Raw genomic sequence first — 18,768 nt, forward strand, 5'->3', positions numbered from 1 at the left:
ATCATTATCAGTTTCAACTTCTTTTTCGTTATCAACTCAAGTTGTTGAATCATGTATTGGATTGGATGTCCCTTCACTAGTGCAAGTGGTTGGCATGGCTGTGTAACTTGATGCATACCCCCGTAAGTGTTTCTAGCATAGGGCATCGACATTTTGATGTTCAAATCAAAGGCACTCATAGAATGTCGTATTAGAATCTTTGCTTTCTGTTTACCAGCTAAGCCTGAATGTATGCCAAAATTGCAATCAAAGCCTAAAACCGAGGAATGTTTTTCCATTGATGATTTCAACGTTTCCTGATATAAGCTTTACAATAAGGCCGTGAAACTACCGCACAACAGTGTGGTTGGACCTTCTACTTCTTGTTCCTGAAATAAATTAATTGAAACTATGTCAAACTCGAACCACATTTCTCTATATCGACAAACTTAATATATAAGTCTAATATATATATTAAGTAAACATACATTTCAATTACCTTACTATCACAACTAATTTTATTTTTCATGTTAATCTATGATTTTGATGTCTAACAATCCAAAGTGTTTGCTTTTGAAATCTAAAGTTGAAGTCTTGGCAATTACATCTTCTTCCTCAATTTGTTATGTACTTTTTTATCATTAAAATATAAAATTATTTTAATCTTACGTTAGTGTAATTGAATTTCTCTATATATATAATATATAAAAATATATGAATTAATAACTTGAAAGATTTTTTTCTTTATTATTATTCAAAGAGATGATTTATATTACTTCAATTCACTTCCATTGCTGTAAGTGAATTTTTTGTTGTTGTAATTTTTGTTAAGAGACACTAATTTACTTATTTTCAAAATTGATAGGGACTAAAGAGTATTTACATTAATTTGTTGTTCAAATTAATTGAATCGTAAAATTCAACTCGAATAAGTAAACTCGAAATTCAAATTTTTGTTGTATTGAATCGAGTTTTGCTCACACCTAATTTTTTATTTATTAAGTTGGAGCAATTTTAATAAAAACATTTGTACATTAAAAAAAATCTAAAGGGTTTGAAATTTTGGCCTATCCCCAATTTTCGAACTTGGAAATTTGAGTTTAATCGCAATAAGATTCAAAGCAGGAGCGAAATTGACATTATAAATTTATCATCCAATCCAGTAAGAACACTACACCATCTTCATGCTCACTGAATTCCAAAACCCCACAAAGGGAAAATTTCCCTGAATTTTAACATGCTCACTGAATGTCAAAACCACAATTTCAAGTAGTTATGAATCTCAAATTGTAAAGACAAGGGAGTTTGATTTTCCATTATAAGTTCAAGAGCCATGCTGGGTGTAATAATTCTATTTCCAACTTCTAAATCAGTGTTTTGTGTAGACAATAAGAGATATGATAATCTCGTTTGAACAAAGGGTGATTATCAAAACAATCTATCTGAAATTGATGGTCATTAAAGCAATCTTTGTCGTCATCATCATCATCATCTTCTTCTTTTAAAAGACTAATATTATCATTGTCTTCGATTTCTTCTGAAAAATCATCTATATTAATAGTAATATTATCTAAGGATCTTTCAAATTAATATAGAGAAATTTGATAAAGATTATCGGGGTGATTTGGATGATGAAATGTTTCCATTATTTGCTTCCATTGTAGCAGCTCAAAAACATTATTTTTGTAGAGAGATTTAAAAAGTTAAACTTGATTCTAGAGGGTTTATATGCTTAAATAGTCGAAAGAATATGAATGCAAGGAGAAGAAGATTTTCCAAATCATAGTAGGAAGGTGATTATCATGTGATAGGTAGGGCAAAGTGAAATTGATAACTTACTTATTGTACAAGGACTAAACTGGAATTAAGCCAAAAAGAAATTAATGGAGAAAATTTAAAAAATAAAACAAAGGGGAAAGCTTTGCCGATTGCCCTTTGCCTCCTAAAAGTCTCCCAAATCTGAAAACCCTGAAAAATCTTCTCTTTTTCTTTTTTTTTTTGGTGCGTCAATGGCGGCCTCGTCGTCCTCAGCCACGTCGTACTCTTCCTCGGATTCCTTGTCTGACACGTCATCCTCACACGCCAAAAGACGTCGTCATCGCTCTAACCGCCGCGACAGAGACAGAGATTCTCTCAAGATCCGAAAGAAGAGTCGTTCGCTCGGTAAACGACGTCGGAAGAAGCATCGCCGTCATTCTTCCGATTCTTACTCTTCTTCCGATTCTGATTCCTCCAGGTAAAAAAGAATAAAAATATATATTATTAACATTATTTGTTATTAATTGCTGTTTCGGGTTAGGTGTTATATCTACGAACTAAGATAGTTGGAATTTTCTTGAGGAACCTTTTCGTAGTTTTAAACTATATATTTTCGTGTTAAGATGGTAATGAATTGTTTACTTTCGTTTCTAACTTTAATTTTGACGGGTTAAGGTAAGATTAGGAGAGGCTTAAACCTTGAAAACTAATCCAAGTTATGGCTTCTCTTGTATATCTAATGTGGGTGATCATGAATCAAAGGATAGAATTGCCTATGCTTATTGCCATCGAATGGAATTTGTTTATAGTACATTGGATTGATTTGTCCAACATGTATTTTATTCCAATGGAATTGAAAGTATTTGAATTAGCCAAAAAAAATTGAAAACATTTGGAGTTTCCAAGTGAAGCACCTTTTATTGGGCAATTCTGGGCAAGAACAAGCCGCCATTCTTTTTAAAGATTTTGTTTAATCACCTTTTATGCTATACATGGATGTTTGTAAAATTATATGAAACTGTTGTTTCTTTATTAGTTTGCCTGCTAGTAACCTTCACACAGATAGGTTTCTTGATATTCTAAGACTGCTTAATTATAGCAGGAGTAACAGTTCTTTGGATAGCGACAATGAGTCCAGTCATTCAAAGAGGCACAAGAAAAGTGGAAGGCAAAAGAAGGTGAGTTTTTGGTGCTCCATTTGTGCTTCTTGTTTTAATGCAGTCACCTATAGGGCTCACTTTGTTACTGTTTTGACTTTAGTCAAAGGAAAAGGAACGGAGCAAGAGTTATCGACATAGACTTCAGAAGAACAAACTTAAAGAGGTTGGCCACTATTCACTATGTTTGCATCCATACATCTTTCCCTCCACAAAGTGTATAATTATGCATGGTATATCTAAGTTGTGATTCTTCAAACTGTTGCTTTTCTGGTGGTTTGGTTTGTTTTCCTTGCATATCCATCTGGTGGGACTGTGCTGAAGTTTTTAATATTTTGGTTCATTAGTTTATTCTTATGGATATTGATTTGAAATTTCCAGTATTAATTTACCTTTGAGAATGCTTATAATATGTTTGCCTGTTCTATGGATTGGCTCTTCGAAATTGGAGTTGGGGTCTGTGACATGATGACTGGGTGCAATTGACTTGGATTATTGTTCTGGGTCTGGTTTGTCCTGGCAATTGGAGTTATATATAGAAGCAGCAGGATGAACGAAGTAGCAGTCCTGTGCAGCTTTCTAAGGTCCCTTGCTGTCTAGTGGTTCATGATATTTTCCCGTCCCCGGCTCTCTCTCTCTATGGCCCATACTAACCTTCATATGCTTTATACAGTTTCTTGGGCGTGACAAGGATGATGGTACCCGTCGCAGTGCGGTCTCTGGCAAAAAGGTAACCCAATCTTTCTGCGGATGCAGAAAGGATTTGTTTGTAGTCTCAATGTAACGTGCAGATATAATGATACAGGCACTCATGGTAATTCATACTCTACTATTGTTCTTGTTATATCATTCTAGATTCTCTTGAAACTCGACAAGTCAAAGGAAGATAAAGCGGCTGAGAGTAAAAGAAATGAGTTGTTGAAGTTCTTAAATGCTAGTTTCGATTGACTTGGTGGAGCCCAAATTTCAAACTGCATCATGGATGTAAGATCAGCGGAACTATTATTTTGGAGAACATGTTATCATGTTATCATGCTTCGAAGTCACACTGAAAGGTTGAATTTTCCTCGGTCCTGAGGGAATGTATGCTTGAAGCCTTGTGATAAAAACGGTCAATTCATCAGATTTTGGTGTGTTGTATTTTATGGGTTTGATGTTTTCTTTCATATTTGAGATGTTTATTTGATGGTTGATCATAGGTTATAGTTTTTGTCAGTCTTGAAAAAACAAGATTCAATTGTCTGGTCTCTTTCTTTTATATTTGATGGTTGATTATAGGTTATAGTTTTTTTTCAGTGTAGAATTTTAATCGGAACCCAGTAGTTTTTGTGGTCGAGAAATGATTGAATGAAATTAAGGATATTATTTTTTTCAATAGTTTAATGTTACAGTAGCAATTTCATCCTCAATTTCATGATTTTTATTTGGATTTGATATTTTTAGGGATGACAATTCTAAAATTTAAGATGAAAATACCGATGTGATATTAAATTATTTGAAAATAGTTATAGGTGATGCGGCGTCATTGTTTCATACATAAACATACAATGCTTTCTCTTTTATGGTTTGACGATGAATAAGAAATTGGTACAAAGTATAAGGTTGGGTTTATTTTTTACATGTAAATAGCCACAATTTGGATTTGGTATTTGAGGTTCTTACCTTTTATCAAGACCATATTATTAAGTGAAATATATGTTCTTTTAATTAATTATAATTACGTATTTAATATAATAACGTTTTAAATATTTGTATTTTAATTGAATAAATTGATTTAATAGCTACAATTAGTTGAATTCATGAATCATGATTCGTAGGTCACATTGGTCTATGAAAATGTACAATTTTTTTCTTCAAATTCTTGAAATGTGGGAAGAAAATATTCAAATTCACTAGTAATAATAAATTTATTTATTCTAAAAAAATGATATTTATGGTTTTACTTCTATTATTTAAATTTTCCTTTTTCTTACTATGCTAAATTTTTTTTCATTTTTTTATCTTTGTATCTATATTTTCTTTTTTTATATTTTCCCCCTTTTTTATTAAATATAATGTAAATAAAAAAAATTATTACTTCAAATTAGAATCAGTGACAAGTTATTGTTTGCAAAAATATATTTTTCAGTTACCTCAAATATATAATGGATTAATTGAGCCAAAAAAATATAAAATTGATTGATGAATTAAAAAAAATTGTTAATGGATTAATTTTCCATAATAAATTTTTAAAAAGAAGGATAAATAAGAAGTTGGCAACGAGGGTATTATCGTCATTGAAATTGTATCGCTGTATCTATTTAAACGCGGTCAGTCCGTCAGATCCAGGCCATTGAAGTAGGGTTTTCACAAAATCTGTTGAGAATCTCGGCGCCGCTATCCAAGTTCACTACATAATTCGATTTTTTATTTTGAAAATTGATTAATGTTTATTGGTCGCACATAGTTCTTCCTGGGAATCCACTGTCGCAGTGAATGGTTCTTAGGATTTTATCTGTGCGTAAAGCGATGCTTTAAGTTGATCCTTTCTGCTTGAGCTTTCTCCCTGTTTATTTTTTCCATGGAGATGTGCTCCAATGTTACTGGATTACATATTCCTCTTTGAAAAATAAGTTGTTTTATTTATTTTAGTTTCTTGGTTTCTGGAGTTACTGAAATAATTTTCCAGGGAAAATGGAATATTGTTATCAAAATACCCAACCAATATGCTTGGAAATGCCAGAAAGTATAAACAGATAAAGAAGCAAAGTAGGGGAAGATTGATGGCCATTAAAAGACTCATAGCTCAAAACTCCACCTGATTGTGTGATGTTTTGAGCTCATTTTGAGGTAAATGAAGTCGGCAGCTTTTGACGTATAGAAGGACTGAACTGTTAATCTTTAACGCAATTTATAGGGTTTTACGCGGTGGTAAAGCATCATCAAAGACATGGATTATGGTGCTTTACTGCAACAATCATTTATACAGAATGTTATTCAACTTCAATCGGATGGATTGATGATGAATCGATAACTGGTTGATTCATTGGTCTAAAAAAGATATCGAATTCCTTTTCCATGAAACTGTTCAAAATTGCTTTTGAATTGGGAATTGGACCCAGGTGTTTTCGACCAAAAGAACCGGAGCTGTTTTTTTTGCCCAACTAGAACCAGTTGAATCGGCCCAAAAACCACCAAATTTGCGTTTATTAAATTCTTTGAGTAACTTCTAAATTTTTGTTCGAACAGATTATTTTTTAGTCTAATTTTTAACCCAAAAACTCCAATTCCAATATGAATGAAAATGATTAAAATACTAGAAAATTATAAATTAAAATTATTAGGTACATGAAAAATATTAAATTTTAATTCGTCACATGCTAGAATTTTATTTTGGTAAATCACAGTTTTAGGCTCCTAAATCAGCTTTACTTTTATAAAGTGTATATTTACAAGGCATCAAACTTAACAAAAGTAAACTCTAATGCAAAGTAGCATCCATCAAACAAACAAGCTACAGGAAAGCATTGCATACTAGATGTTTGAGTAAATTAAAATTTCATATTTCATATATAAATTTCATTCTTATCCCTAAATTACTTGTTTGTGTTTAGATTTTTTTTTTGAACTTTTTTATATTTATTCCATTTTTACATTTTTTTGAATTTTAGATTATTTCATTGAGAAGTTGGATTATTTCAGAAAAATCATTTTAGGTTCAAATAATTAGAGGTTAAAATCAACTCTACGTTTGAGTCTAATTAAACAGATTCTTGTGCTTTTTAAAGATCAAATAAAATTGGATCAAATTTGCATTCAAATAGATGAACTCAAAATTTGAATCAAAATTGAATGCTTAAACATGCTCCACTTTATACCATAAATAAGAAAGATGTTCACACCAGAAGTGAACAATCCATGCACACGTAACAAAAGCCAGTAAGCATCTGCAGGAGAAACCCTAAATCCAGTAAGCAAGATTTGTTTGCAGTAATAAAATGGCAGACAGGACTCATTATCAACTACAAAGCCTATGCTTAAACCCTAAATCCCTTGCTATTCCTTCTTCCTCTAGCCCTCTAGAACTTCCTCCCCTTTGATCGCACATAAGGCTTAGAAAGGCTGTGAGGCACACCAGGTGCTGGACCAAAGTGTTTAACTGCTTCACGAGCGTTCTTTGGACCTCGCAGTAGCACCTGCAGTTCCATCCAAAGTAATTTAAATAAATCCAGACCCCTTTTTCTTCTTTCACAAGACATGATATAAGCCAAAGGATCGGCTTTATGGGAAACATTTGACAATGCATAACTTATTTCATTTCCAGTCAAAGGGTGTATTTGATTTCTCTGTATACCGAGAAACATTCGGTATGAGAAAAGTTAAACTAATCCGGACTACATTTCAAAAGAAGGAATAAATACATTAAACTTAATCAAGTTATATTGAAAATAGCATCAATATCCTTAACTAGTAAACTTAACAAACTAGTACTTCACATTGTAAACAGAAATCATCGATTTAACGTTTTTAATAGTGCATGGAAGTAAAACCGGCATTTCAACTCCTAAGAGTTTCAATAAATGAACAAATAAGCAATAAAAATTTCAAAAAAATAGGACTCAAAAATGTCAACTGAATCAACATACATACATTTGAACTAACTAATGTAGCATAAAAACTCGAAACAAAATGCAAGAGAAGGATCGATACCGTGTTCTGACCCAAAGGAGCCCTCAAAGCAAGCTGATCAAAAGTCAAGCATTCCCCACCAGCCTTCTCAATCCTAGCTCTAGCAGTCTCCGTAAACCTAAGAGCTGTAACCTTCAAAGCTGGAACCTCATAAACCCATAAACCCTAATATCATCTGTCACAGTCCCCATTACAACACCAATCTTATCCTCCTACAATTTATTTATGTACAAAAAGGTATTAAACCCCAAACCAACAATAATTTAAAGATCCTGAAAAACCCAGAACCACAAATAAAATACCTTTCCCTTCATGAATTGAATAAGCCTAGACAGAGATAGTGGAGGCTTGTTAACTTTGCTCATAAACAAGCGTTTCAATATCACAGCATTGAATTTGCTCCCAGTTCTTCTTACAAGGAAACGATAAAGCTATAACCCAAAACAAAAATCAGATCATTTATTCCAAAAGAAAGAGTAAACATTTTTTTATACAGAGAGTGGAAGATAAAAGGTAAGACCTTGACGAGAAGTTTAAGGTAAATATCATCGGATTTGGGAGCTGTCCTTTTGGACTTCTTGCTCTTACCTCCTGCAACCAAATCAATCCCCTGTTAATGAAAAGACGAAGAAAACAAGAGAAATATTAGAACTAGTTTTTTTCATGTTTTTAAGTAAAAAAGATGAAACTTGGAAAAGAGGGAAAGAGACCATTGCTCGAGCTTTCACGGTGGTGGTGAAGTGGAAGAAGCGCCGGGTCTGACTGAGTACCAAGGGTTAGGGTTTTTGAATTTGTATTTTGTGAAATTGGGTAATTAGGTAGAGTTGGGTTTATTGATTTGGATCATGGTCCTTCATTGATAAATGGGCTTTCTTTTATTAGGGGATTCAAGATTCATAGATCTGATATCTGGCCCAATTTCAGGTTTTGGTGGACTATTGATTTAGAAAAGGTTAAAATTGCCATAAGTCTCTCTACTCTTCATAAATTTAGAATTTAGTCCTTATATTTTTCAGATTTCAAAATTTAAGTCCAATCGTTAGTAGTTGAACCTGAATTTTTTTTTCTAAACTTGTTAACGTGACATTTTGAATACTTTGAACCAATGTAACTAAAAAAAATGATATTGTAATGAATCTGATTTTTAACAAAATAATTTTAACAATGTTAATAGTTGGATTTGATTTTTTGAAATAAAAAAAGTAGAGGAATTAAATTCATAAAATTAAAAGGTTTTAGAAATAATTTGATAAGTTTTTAAAATAGAGAAATAGGGTTTAGTGCCATTTATTTTTATTTTCCTTTCAAGAAATAAAAAAGAGTTTTGGTGGTTCTCTAATTTTAGACACAATTTTTGGGACAAGGTGAATTCAATGACAGAGTCAAAAAAAAAATTTCGAGGGTCTAAACTATATTGTATATTTTTGTAATAGTAAAAAATGTAATTTCACCATTTTAATAATTTATCTATTTATAATTTTTAAAAGATTAAATCAAATTTTTATTATTTTTGGAGGGGTCAAAGAGTAATTTTATCATTACTAATTTAAAATTTTATATATTATAAAGAGTTTAAATGAAAAAAAAATTATATTTTAGGGGAGCCCGAGCCTTTGCCACTCCTAACTCCGCCACTGGAATTGAGTTTTGGAAATTCCACTTCTAAGATAATAAATTGTTGTAAAATTTAAATGTATCCAAGATCCCAAACTATGAAAGATTTAGATTATAAATTTGATGTCTGGTTTGTTTGTTAGTATAATTTAAACCTAAAATTAAAAAGATGAATAAAAATTCTTATAAAAAATAAAGGGAAACTGAAATTTATGTTTAAAATTAAAATATAAATTTATGAATTATCATATAATTTAATAAAGTAGAGATTTTTTTTTCAAGAATTTAGAGATAGAATTCATTCTTGTGGTTCTGGATTTTTATATTTTTTGTGGTATAGTTATGGTTTTAATTTGAGTGAAAAAAGATGAAATAAACGGCATGGGAAGGTTCCTTCTTGAGGTTCCTTCGGCTGAACATAATAGTACTTTTCAAGCTCCAAAATGAAACAGATACTCTTTAATGCTACACTGTTTTGCAGAATCTTGTTGATGAAGGAAAATACTTGGCCAGTTTCCTCTTTGTCTACATGTCTTCAAGTACTGTTTTCTTGATTGAAAAAGAACACCGCATAGCTTGGATTGCAAGATTTCTATATATGTAAACACATGAAGAACAGCAATGGAAGAAACAAGGGAAGGAAGTGAAAAGAGAAGTTGAGAAAAATGGGTTGTTTCTTCATACGTTCACCAAAATTTCTCTTCTTTTACCTTTTAATTGTTCAATCTTTTGTCTCAGAGACAATCTCCTTTGAAGACAATAAGCCAACAGCCTATGAAGTTCTCAGGGATTTCAACTTCCCTGCTGGTCTTCTCCCAGCAGGTGTTACTGGCTATGATCTAGACCCTATAACAGGTGAATTCTCAGCTTTCTTGAATGGTACTTGTACCTTTACTCTTGAAAGGACTTATAAATTGAGATACAAGAATACCATTAGAGGGTATATTTCAAATGGGAAGCTTGCAAGATTGGAAGGTATAAGTGTGAAGTTCCTTTTCTTCTGGGTTAATGTTGTTGAAGTGTCAAGGAATGGGGATGAGCTTGAATTCTCAGTAGGGATTGCTGGTGCTGGTTTTCCTATGGATAGTTTTGAAGACAGCCCTCAGTGTGAATGTAAGCTTATATGCAATGATCAGAAAGTGAGGAAGATTAGGGAAATCCCTTTTGTTTCTGCTTGATTAGAACCTAAGTTTGAAATGAGGGGATAATTTGATGTATTGAACTCTGTCACATGAATTTTATTGGTGTTCATGCTCAATGGAATGAATGAATGAATGATGGCTTATTTTGTTAAATATTTTGCTTTTTGATGTTTGCTTATAATTTTGCTTGATTTGTTCTTCAGGTTTGTTTGTTCATAATGTTTATTAACTCCATTGTTTTAACATCATGATTACATCTAACCATGCACACAGAAAGGGTTTTCCCCCCTTCAATTATGATGTTAATGCAGGCTGGTTACTTCTAAAGTTTAGTATAGCTATGTCATAAAATGGGATGGCACTGTGAAATATGAGACAGCCACTACTTATGAAGGTTGGGGGATAATCAAATAGTTAGAATTTTAGCAGAATGGGATTATGTTCTTCTTGCCTTCATTTACCATTTGTCCTGGAAGGTATTTACAGGGAGCGGGAAGGTTAGCTATAGCCTATGGGTCCTCTTTTTGGTCCTTAGATACCAGGGTAGTTTGGCAAGTGTCAGCTCAGAATGTTGTAGGACTTGAACGACTTAACAAGAGGATGATGGATGTGTGCGAGGGGTTTTCCTTAGATCAAGAGGGTCTCGGGGGAATCATATGGACTTTTTAACGGGTTGAGATTCGAAGTTTCACTCAAAAAGTTTTGGGTAAAAATATTAAGTTCAAAAAATAAAGTTGGACAAAAAAATTAAACTCATTTAAAATATAGGACGGACTCAAATGTTAACATTCAAGGCTTGAACTTGGTCCAGCCCGGCTTGTTTTTAGGTTTATAATACTTTATATAATGTTATTTTTATATATTATGTAATTTAGAACACATTAAAAAATATACCATACTAAATATATAATATATCTCTAATGTAAACATTAAAATAATTTTAAGATGCTTATATAAAAGAATTCAATAAATAAAAAGTGTATAAAATTATTAAATATTTAAATAATATAATATAAATATTTAAAAAAAAATATGGATGGACTTAAAATGGGCTTCTGTTAGTCTTTTGCACGGATTTAGACAAAAATTTTAAATATATTTCAGGCTAAATCAAACTTAGACAAGCATAAAATATTTTAATATAATACATATATTTATCTTCAACTTATTTGATAAAAAAATAGATAAATGTCAAATTTATATATAATTTTTCATCATAAAATGGTGCTAATTCAATAGTGTTATTAGTGATTTGAGAAAATTGAATCAAATCAAAGTTTCATATACAAAATCGCACAAAATCAAAGTTTATGTATGACATTGTACATTAAATCAAACTTCATGTACAGTTTTGATATTTATCCCATATAACAATAAAGTCCAATTGGTAAATTTGTTAATTAAATTTATAATGTCAAAGTTTAATAGTGTTATAATTGCAGTTTAATTATTAAATCAGACTAAATCACTGGGATTAAAAGTATATGGATTAAATTTAAAAAATCTAAAGAGTACAGGGACTGATCGCAAAACTAAACCAAATCCTTACAGGTTTTTGGAAGCTTGAGACAACCAAATTTCACCAGGTCTTTTGCATAAAGCTGAGAAAATATAATATAATAGAGGTAAGTTCTTACATCTTAAGCAAGTTTTAGATAAATACTAAACAACTTAAAGTAAATATAAAGTTACAAGCAATCAAAACCTTAAATCTGGGATTATTAATTTGTTGGCAAATAGCATATGTATGTATATATATATACTGTCAAGATTGTTTTTCATTTTCCAGTTTATAAAAAACAAAATCCAAAATCTGACAGAAAACTAATCATTTCTCATACCTAATGTACTTGATTAAAATTATGAAGAACTATTATGACCAAACAGCTATAGTTGGAGCCATTTCCATGTTTTCTCATTAAAGATGGCATAACTCTAATGGCTACCGCCTACCAACGACCCCATTTAGTGGACCCCATCTCTCTACAAGGTTAAATAATCTATGGTTTGATCTGGGTTAATTTTCTTTCTCTTTATAACTCCAAATGAAGTGTCCCCAGTGTATATCTTTTACCTTTTCTGGTGTTTCCTTTTACATCCAAATACCCTTTGCCTTTGAAGTTTGAAGCTTTCAAACTGTTGGCAATGTTGAATCCTTTTTTTTTTTCAAAATATTTGACAGCCAACATCCATGAATTATTGTCTTTCTTCATCAAGTTCTTTCCTTTTTGTAAAGGTTGATCCTTTTTATTCTACTCAATTACATAAATTTCTACCCTTTCCTTTTAAAGATTTTATTTTGTCCTTTTTGTTGACCTTTACTTATCTCCCTTTGTTCATGTAAAAAGTTTTTTTTTCTTTTTTTGTGTGTTTATTTGTTGAAGTTTCAAACAATACCCTTTTCTTTCTATATATATGAATTAAGCCTTTTTTGGTTCATTTCTTCTCCCTTTCTGTCGATAGCCTTTCTTTATAGTATCTCCCAATAAAAAAATTGAAGGGAATTGAGTAGGTGTTTTTATCTCTAAGACTTTGAAGTATAAAAATGATGATGATGACAATGGAAGGAATGATGGATCAGGGTGTATTGGATGATATAATAAGAAGGTTGTTGGAAGGTAAAGGAAGCAAACAGGTTCAGCTTTCTGAAGGAGAGATCCGTCAGCTTTGTGTTAATGCTCGTCAAATCTTCCTTTCACAGCCTAATCTACTTCAGATTCATGCCCCCATTAGAATCTGTGGTCAGCTCTCTCTCTCCGTCTCTCTCTCTTTTCTATCTATTTATGAAATTGCTTATGTTTTTGGCTGTTGTTATTTGAGGAATTGATTCTTTCCCTGCTAACACTTTGATAGCATCAACTTTTGAAGAGAATTTGAGATAAATTTGTATGTTTAGTTCATTTGGATATGACTTGGTTCTAAACAGTTTGTTTTGAATGTTCATGGAATGAGAATTTAATTAGGTTTTTTGGATATGCCCAATTTGTGTTGAAAATGATTGTAATGAAGTATATAGCTTGGTTGAATTAGATGAACTTTGTATCCAATTTGGGATTTTTCTTTGGTAATTTGGGAACTAATCTCTTTCCGAAGGAGTTGAGCAGCAAATATTTTGACTCCTATGTTGTTGATGTTGTTATAATGGGATATTTTGTCTTGAACTTCATGCCTATTATGAAGCAAGCCTGAACTGACCGACTTAACCGACCTTATGCTCGATAAATTCTAACATATAGGCCTTATACAGGTGATATTCATGGACAATACCAAGATCTCTTAAGACTCTTTGAGTTTGGTGGCTATCCTCCTGCGACAAACTACCTGTTCCTTGGGGACTATGTAGATCGAGGCAAGCAAAGTTTGGAGACGATATGTTTACTTTTGGCCTATAAGATACGTTATCCCGACAAAGTTTTTCTCTTAAGGGGAAACCATGAAGATGCGAAGATCAATCGAATTTACGGATTTTATGATGAGTGTAAAAGGCGATTCAATGTTAGGCTTTGGAAAATATTTACAGATTGCTTCAACAGTTTACCGGTGGCTGCACTCGTTGATGAGAAGATACTTTGTATGCACGGAGGGTTGTCTCCAGAGTTGGAAAATTTGGATCAAATAAAGGAAATTCAAAGGCCAACAGAGGTTCCTGATAATGGCCTTCTCTGCGATCTACTTTGGTCCGATCCTGATCCGAAGATCGAGGGCTGGGCAGATAGCGATAGAGGAATTTCATCTACTTTTGGAGCTGATGTAGTTGCTGAATTTTTGGACAAGAGTGACCTTGATCTCATTTGTCGAGGCCATCAGGTAAGCGCGGTTTCTTTCGAGCTAGAACTTTTATGAATGGTTGTAGGTTTGTGTATGCAATGGAACCTTTAAGTTCAAGCTAGAACACTAACCAATGTAGTTTTTGTCTGCATCTATTGCTTAGAAACTCCTATCTAGTTGACCTTCCCCAAAGATTGTTTATAAACTCCGGTCGAGTTAAATGATCTAGCATCTCTTGTCTTTGGTTGCATGGAAATGCTTTTACAATAAAATTTCTTAGCATCAGTATTGCTAAAAGTTCACTTGTCGGAAAAGGCTAGATGATAACATGCATTTCGATGACATCTAAGATACCACCAGACATTCTTTTGCGACACATGCTCCTGGATTAGCCCTCAAAATATGACCAATATGGTCATTACAATATGGTCATTATTAGTTATGTCATTCAATTTGTTTAGATTGAGATTTTTCTAAGTTTTGAATTGCAGGTTGTGGAGGACGGCTACGAGTTCTTCGCTAGCCGAAGATTAGTAACAATATTTTCAGCTCCAAACTATGGTGGAGAGTTTGACAATGCTGGTGCTTTATTGAGTGTTAATGAAGATCTTGTGTGCTCCTTTGAGATATTGAAACCAGCTGATAATAAATCGTTACCAAGCGGTTCTAAGCCCCTGAAGAAGGTACGTATGTCCACTTGAGCAATGCTATCATATGTTGCAGGTTCAGAGAAACATTCAATTGATTATAGTTTCTTTTGTTGTATCTATATTCTCAGCAGCCACCAAAGATGGGGAAGGTTTGATGTTCCATGAATAGGGATTGCTAGGGATGTCATTCTGCTCAAACCCAAAACATGATGAGCTGAATTGAAAAAAGTTCCGATTACTTCATTGTACGAGTAAACTTCCATAAGATTGTTGCTTGCAAACGAAGTCGTCGGAAGAGTCTGTAAATTAACTACCCATTTTCTCTTCTGTGCAGTAACAAATTTGTTTTTGCATTGGACACAGTTTTCTAATCACTATCAGTGTGCAATCTATGGATGGATCTGCCTTGATTTGTGTTGAATATACTTAGTAATCACCCTATATCTGGTTTACTTAGGAACCATATACCTTTTTTAACCGCTGTAAAATCAAGTGCTTCTATGAAAACACCATCTATGAAAACTTACCTAAAATTTGGACCTTGATAAAGGTTGTGCTTGAAAGCTACAAATTACGCCTCTTATTGCCTCCCTAAACAAGTTCTTAAAACATCACAAATCATTAAAAGACAGTTATCTCTAAATCTATCCATATCAAGGACAATGATTAACAATATCTAAGTAACTACAACGAAGGATTCAAAGTTTTGGGAAACAGCAAAGGCAAACTTTTATTTTTGCTATGATTTCACAATGGAACTGCAAAATTAGGCTTATACTAACGTATAACTTTTGATATATTTGTCTGGTACAAGTGGAGGGGGGTTCACAAAAATATTGATCAGTCTAGCATTCGAGCGGAGAAGTGAACTTCGTAGATAAGCCAACCTGAAAAAATACCAGAAAGAAATGAAGAAACGCGTAAGCAACAGTGGCGGGGAATGAAAACCATTGAAGATTTTAACTACCGAATACTTACAGATTTCAATATGACATTTCCAAAAACCGCAGTAACGTTCATCTTCGATTCCCTTTCCTATTTCCTTGACTAGAAGTGGGTGTCGGGTTCATCTTGACTTCTAGTCTCCTAGCAGCACGTTGAATAGCTGCAAGCTTTTGGCGTTGGTTATGGCTCTTTCTTTTGCTGCTCAGTCAATAATTTTACGAAAGTAGAAGATGATTATAAGATTTTAATGCAAAAAATTAACTGAAAAAACTAGACAACCTACAAACAGATTAAATACACTGTGACGTGAAGTCCACTTAGCATTGAATACTTTTCCAGACATGGATATCCTTCTAGGAAACTTAATAAAACTTGAAAAAAAAATTGGATGCCTGGAGGAAAACTATTCACAAGAAGGAAGTAACAGAACCTTATAAAAAGTAGGCCCGCTGTAAGAACAAGGCCTCCTACTGCCCAAGAAACTCTTTCATTAGATGGCATATCCTGGAGCCACTGCTGGAAATCTTCTAAGAGCCCAGAGTTCCCAGTTTTGTGGGGTTTCTCAGATCGTGAAGGTCCCCATGAATCAGCAATTGAATCAAGACTCGCTTTGCCACCATAACAGGACTCTTCTTCAATACCACCATGCATGCCAACGGATTGTTCAACACGGAAACCTGCAGCAAGGCATAATTCTGTTCCATTGGATGCCCATTCAGATGCTCTACCACAAACAAAGTCATTTGCTCCACATGGTGCTAGAACCTGACAGAAAGTTTCTTCATTTGAATTAGATCTAGGGGAATATCTAAATTGAGAAGATACTAAACCAGTATGACACAAAGCAAAACTAAATAAAGCTCCAACGCTCAAAACACATTAATGTACAACAGAGAAGATATCCGACTTCATTGAATGGGAAGCACCATGAAAGTAACCATCCTAGCCATCAAATTATTACAACCTAAGTGTCGATAGCTCTTCAGAGGATAAATTAAAACTTTATAAACACGCAACCCTCCGCCGACCCCATTAGTATATGATCTTTACATGGTGACTTAAAAGTCTACCTGTGTCTTTGCATCCATTGAGAAGTAAGCATTAGAGCAGGCCTGAAATACTCTATCACAGAAGGATGTGCATATAAGTGGGGGTCCAGGCTGAACTCCGACTCGTGGATCGCATATGGAACATTCCAGCAATTCCCACAAATGCAAACACTCTTCACTGGCTTCACCTGTTAAAGCCAGCCTCCTAATAGAAAGCAAAGCAGGATGTGTCTGGGCAGCATCACAGCAAGTCTTTTTCCGAAACACCCTACAGAGTGTCAAATCCTTGTGTCCCTTCCCCACCCTTTTAGGAGGTTTCCCCTCAGAAGAGAAGGGCGGAAAGCGACCACCTTGAGATACACAAAGACCACCGGGTTCTCCTGGTAGATACAAAACAAATGAATCTAACATGCTGCAGCTTCGTAGGCAAAATTTAGAACCATAAATTGTTGTATTTAAGGAAGAGCATTAAATGAGAAGCTCTTCAAAGTAAAAACACAACATGCTTAACAGAAATATCTGCAATCTACAGAGTAATCTAACACATACACATGGGTAAATCAGCTAACTTTGAAGCTTAAAATTAACAAACTAAAAAGAAAAAAGAAACAAAATACCCCATTATCTAAACCCAAATAAAAGAAACAAAGCCCTGCTAACATCACGGTTCAATTGATTGAGGCCAAAAGAAACCTCCTTTTATCAAAACAACAACAATTAATGCCTAATCTCCAACCCTAAGTCATGAATGAATAACTTGAAACAAAATCCATAACAGTATCAATAAAAGAAAGAAACCCAATGAAAGAAATTTTGAAGCTAAACGAATACTAATAAAAACAAGAAAAAAAAGAAGAAGAGGAAAGCATATATTGTTTGTTACCATAGGAAAAGGACAGAAGAAGGTTAAAAAGGAGAAGAAATATAAGAAACCCAAGTTCAATGTTATTCATTGCTTTTACTTGTACTCTGATTTTTGAGCTGTGAATCATTGAGAAAACCCAGAAAGGTGGCGGGGATCCTGCATTTACAGTGGTGGAAGAACTGAAAGAAGAAGAAACTGGAAGAGTGGAAGAGATCAATGAGCAGAGACTAAAACAACGCTAGTACTACGCTTGATGTCAAAATAATCTGGTAAGTCGTCCTGGGTTTTCGGGTATTCGTTTGCCCAAGTTTGTATATTTGACCCGTTCAATTAACTGGGCTTTGTCCCACTGCCACCATGCAATACAATCAAACCCGTTTGGAACCCATTTTGACAGGAACCAGATTAACGTCCCTCTATGGGTTTAGAACATATTCGGCCTTTTAAGATTAAATTCGACTGAAAGCAGAGCAATAAATATTAAACAACTATATTTACCTGTGTTTGGACTGCATTAAAACAAAAGAAAGAAAAAGAAGTTTCAAAAGGAAAAAAAAGGAAAGGAAAGGAGAGTAACACTCTATTGATGCGCAAAGTGAGAGTCGGTGATTCTGGTCTGTTAACTTTATTTAGTACAATGTGGAGAGTAGCATGTCGCCATAGAGATCTCAGCTTGGTTGATCTAGAGAGGAAGGAGGGGCCTTTAATGAGGAAGAAAATTGGAGAAGAAAAATCCCCTCCTTCCTAAAAGCGAAGTAAGGAAATTTTTTTTACAGGAATTAAATTATATATTTTTATAATAATAAAATGTAATTTTATCATTTTAATAATTTATATATTTATAACTTTTTAAAAGATTAAATTATTTTTTTATTATTTTAACAGTCAAAGTGTAATTTTATAATTATTAATTTAAATTTTTATAAATTATAAATGAATTTAAATATAAAATTTTACATTTTAGGACGGTCAAGCCCTTACCAACCTGCTAGATTCGCCATTGCTCCCTCCCTCGTCTTAAACCCTTTTAGAGAAAAAATAATATATTGTCTAATATATTGTCTTTTGTGTCGATTCATTATAATGATAGTTTATTCATTTAAAGGGCCATAAGGTATAAAAGATGTAACAGTGAACAGATTTAATAATATTTATATGCATAACAATTGTCCC

At 33.2% G+C, this 18,768-nt stretch overlaps 5 protein-coding genes across 9 annotated transcripts; 3 read left to right on the forward strand and 2 right to left on the reverse strand.

Annotated features, from left to right (window-relative positions):
- The first annotated feature begins 1,890 nt into the window (after positions 1-1,890).
- LOC107894124 (protein FAM133) lies at positions 1,891-4,269 on the forward strand. 4 transcript variants are annotated; one of them, XM_016819342.2, is made up of 6 exons: positions 1,891-2,215; positions 2,837-2,915; positions 2,998-3,060; positions 3,434-3,478; positions 3,568-3,624; positions 3,750-4,269. In XM_016819342.2, the coding sequence occupies exons 1-6, from the start codon at positions 1,989-1,991 to the stop codon at positions 3,840-3,842; spliced, it is 564 nt and encodes a 187-aa protein (XP_016674831.1). In that variant the 5' UTR covers positions 1,891-1,988; the 3' UTR covers positions 3,843-4,269. The 4 variants fall into 4 exon arrangements, with proteins under 4 accessions (XP_016674831.1, XP_040931043.1, XP_016674838.1 ...); XM_016819349.2 differs by having other exon boundaries at positions 1,893-2,215; positions 2,840-2,915; XM_041075109.1 differs by lacking the exon at positions 3,434-3,478 and having other exon boundaries at positions 1,892-2,215.
- Positions 4,270-7,587: 3,318 nt separating this feature from the next.
- Positions 7,588-8,360, reverse strand: LOC107894147 (60S ribosomal protein L18; the record flags this gene model as incomplete). Its single annotated transcript, XM_041076021.1, has 4 exons — positions 7,588-7,774; positions 7,865-7,993; positions 8,083-8,153; positions 8,273-8,360. Coding segments are annotated over 4 exons (366 nt in total), but the record flags the coding sequence as incomplete, so codon positions are not given.
- Positions 8,361-9,493: 1,133 nt separating this feature from the next.
- Positions 9,494-10,471, forward strand: LOC107894139 (uncharacterized). The gene has a single exon (XM_016819361.2). The coding sequence runs from the start codon at positions 9,842-9,844 to the stop codon at positions 10,352-10,354; it is 513 nt and encodes a 170-aa protein (XP_016674850.2). The 5' UTR covers positions 9,494-9,841; the 3' UTR covers positions 10,355-10,471.
- A 1,889-nt stretch (positions 10,472-12,360) lies between these two features.
- Positions 12,361-15,157, forward strand: LOC107894158 (serine/threonine-protein phosphatase PP1 isozyme 9). Of its 2 annotated transcripts, none has more exons than XM_016819381.2 (4): positions 12,361-13,059; positions 13,566-14,125; positions 14,578-14,769; positions 14,865-15,157. In XM_016819381.2, the coding sequence occupies exons 1-4, from the start codon at positions 12,864-12,866 to the stop codon at positions 14,889-14,891; spliced, it is 975 nt and encodes a 324-aa protein (XP_016674870.2). In that variant the 5' UTR covers positions 12,361-12,863; the 3' UTR covers positions 14,892-15,157. The 2 variants fall into 2 exon arrangements, with proteins under 2 accessions (XP_016674870.2, XP_016674875.2); XM_016819386.2 differs by having other exon boundaries at positions 12,367-13,059; positions 14,868-15,157.
- A 214-nt stretch (positions 15,158-15,371) lies between these two features.
- Positions 15,372-18,004, reverse strand: LOC107894176 (uncharacterized). The gene is made up of 5 exons (XM_016819396.2): positions 17,614-18,004; positions 16,752-17,110; positions 16,112-16,446; positions 15,715-15,879; positions 15,372-15,623 (listed from the first exon to the last, which is right to left on the reverse strand). Exons 1-4 carry the CDS (start codon positions 17,720-17,722, stop codon positions 15,753-15,755), a joined length of 930 nt encoding a protein of 309 aa, XP_016674885.1. The 5' UTR covers positions 17,723-18,004; the 3' UTR covers positions 15,372-15,623; positions 15,715-15,752.
- Positions 18,005-18,768: the final 764 nt, after the last annotated feature.

Source organism: Gossypium hirsutum, chromosome A08 (assembly GCF_007990345.1).
Source record: "Gossypium hirsutum isolate 1008001.06 chromosome A08, Gossypium_hirsutum_v2.1, whole genome shotgun sequence".
NCBI lineage: Eukaryota > Viridiplantae > Streptophyta > Magnoliopsida > Malvales > Malvaceae > Gossypium > Gossypium hirsutum.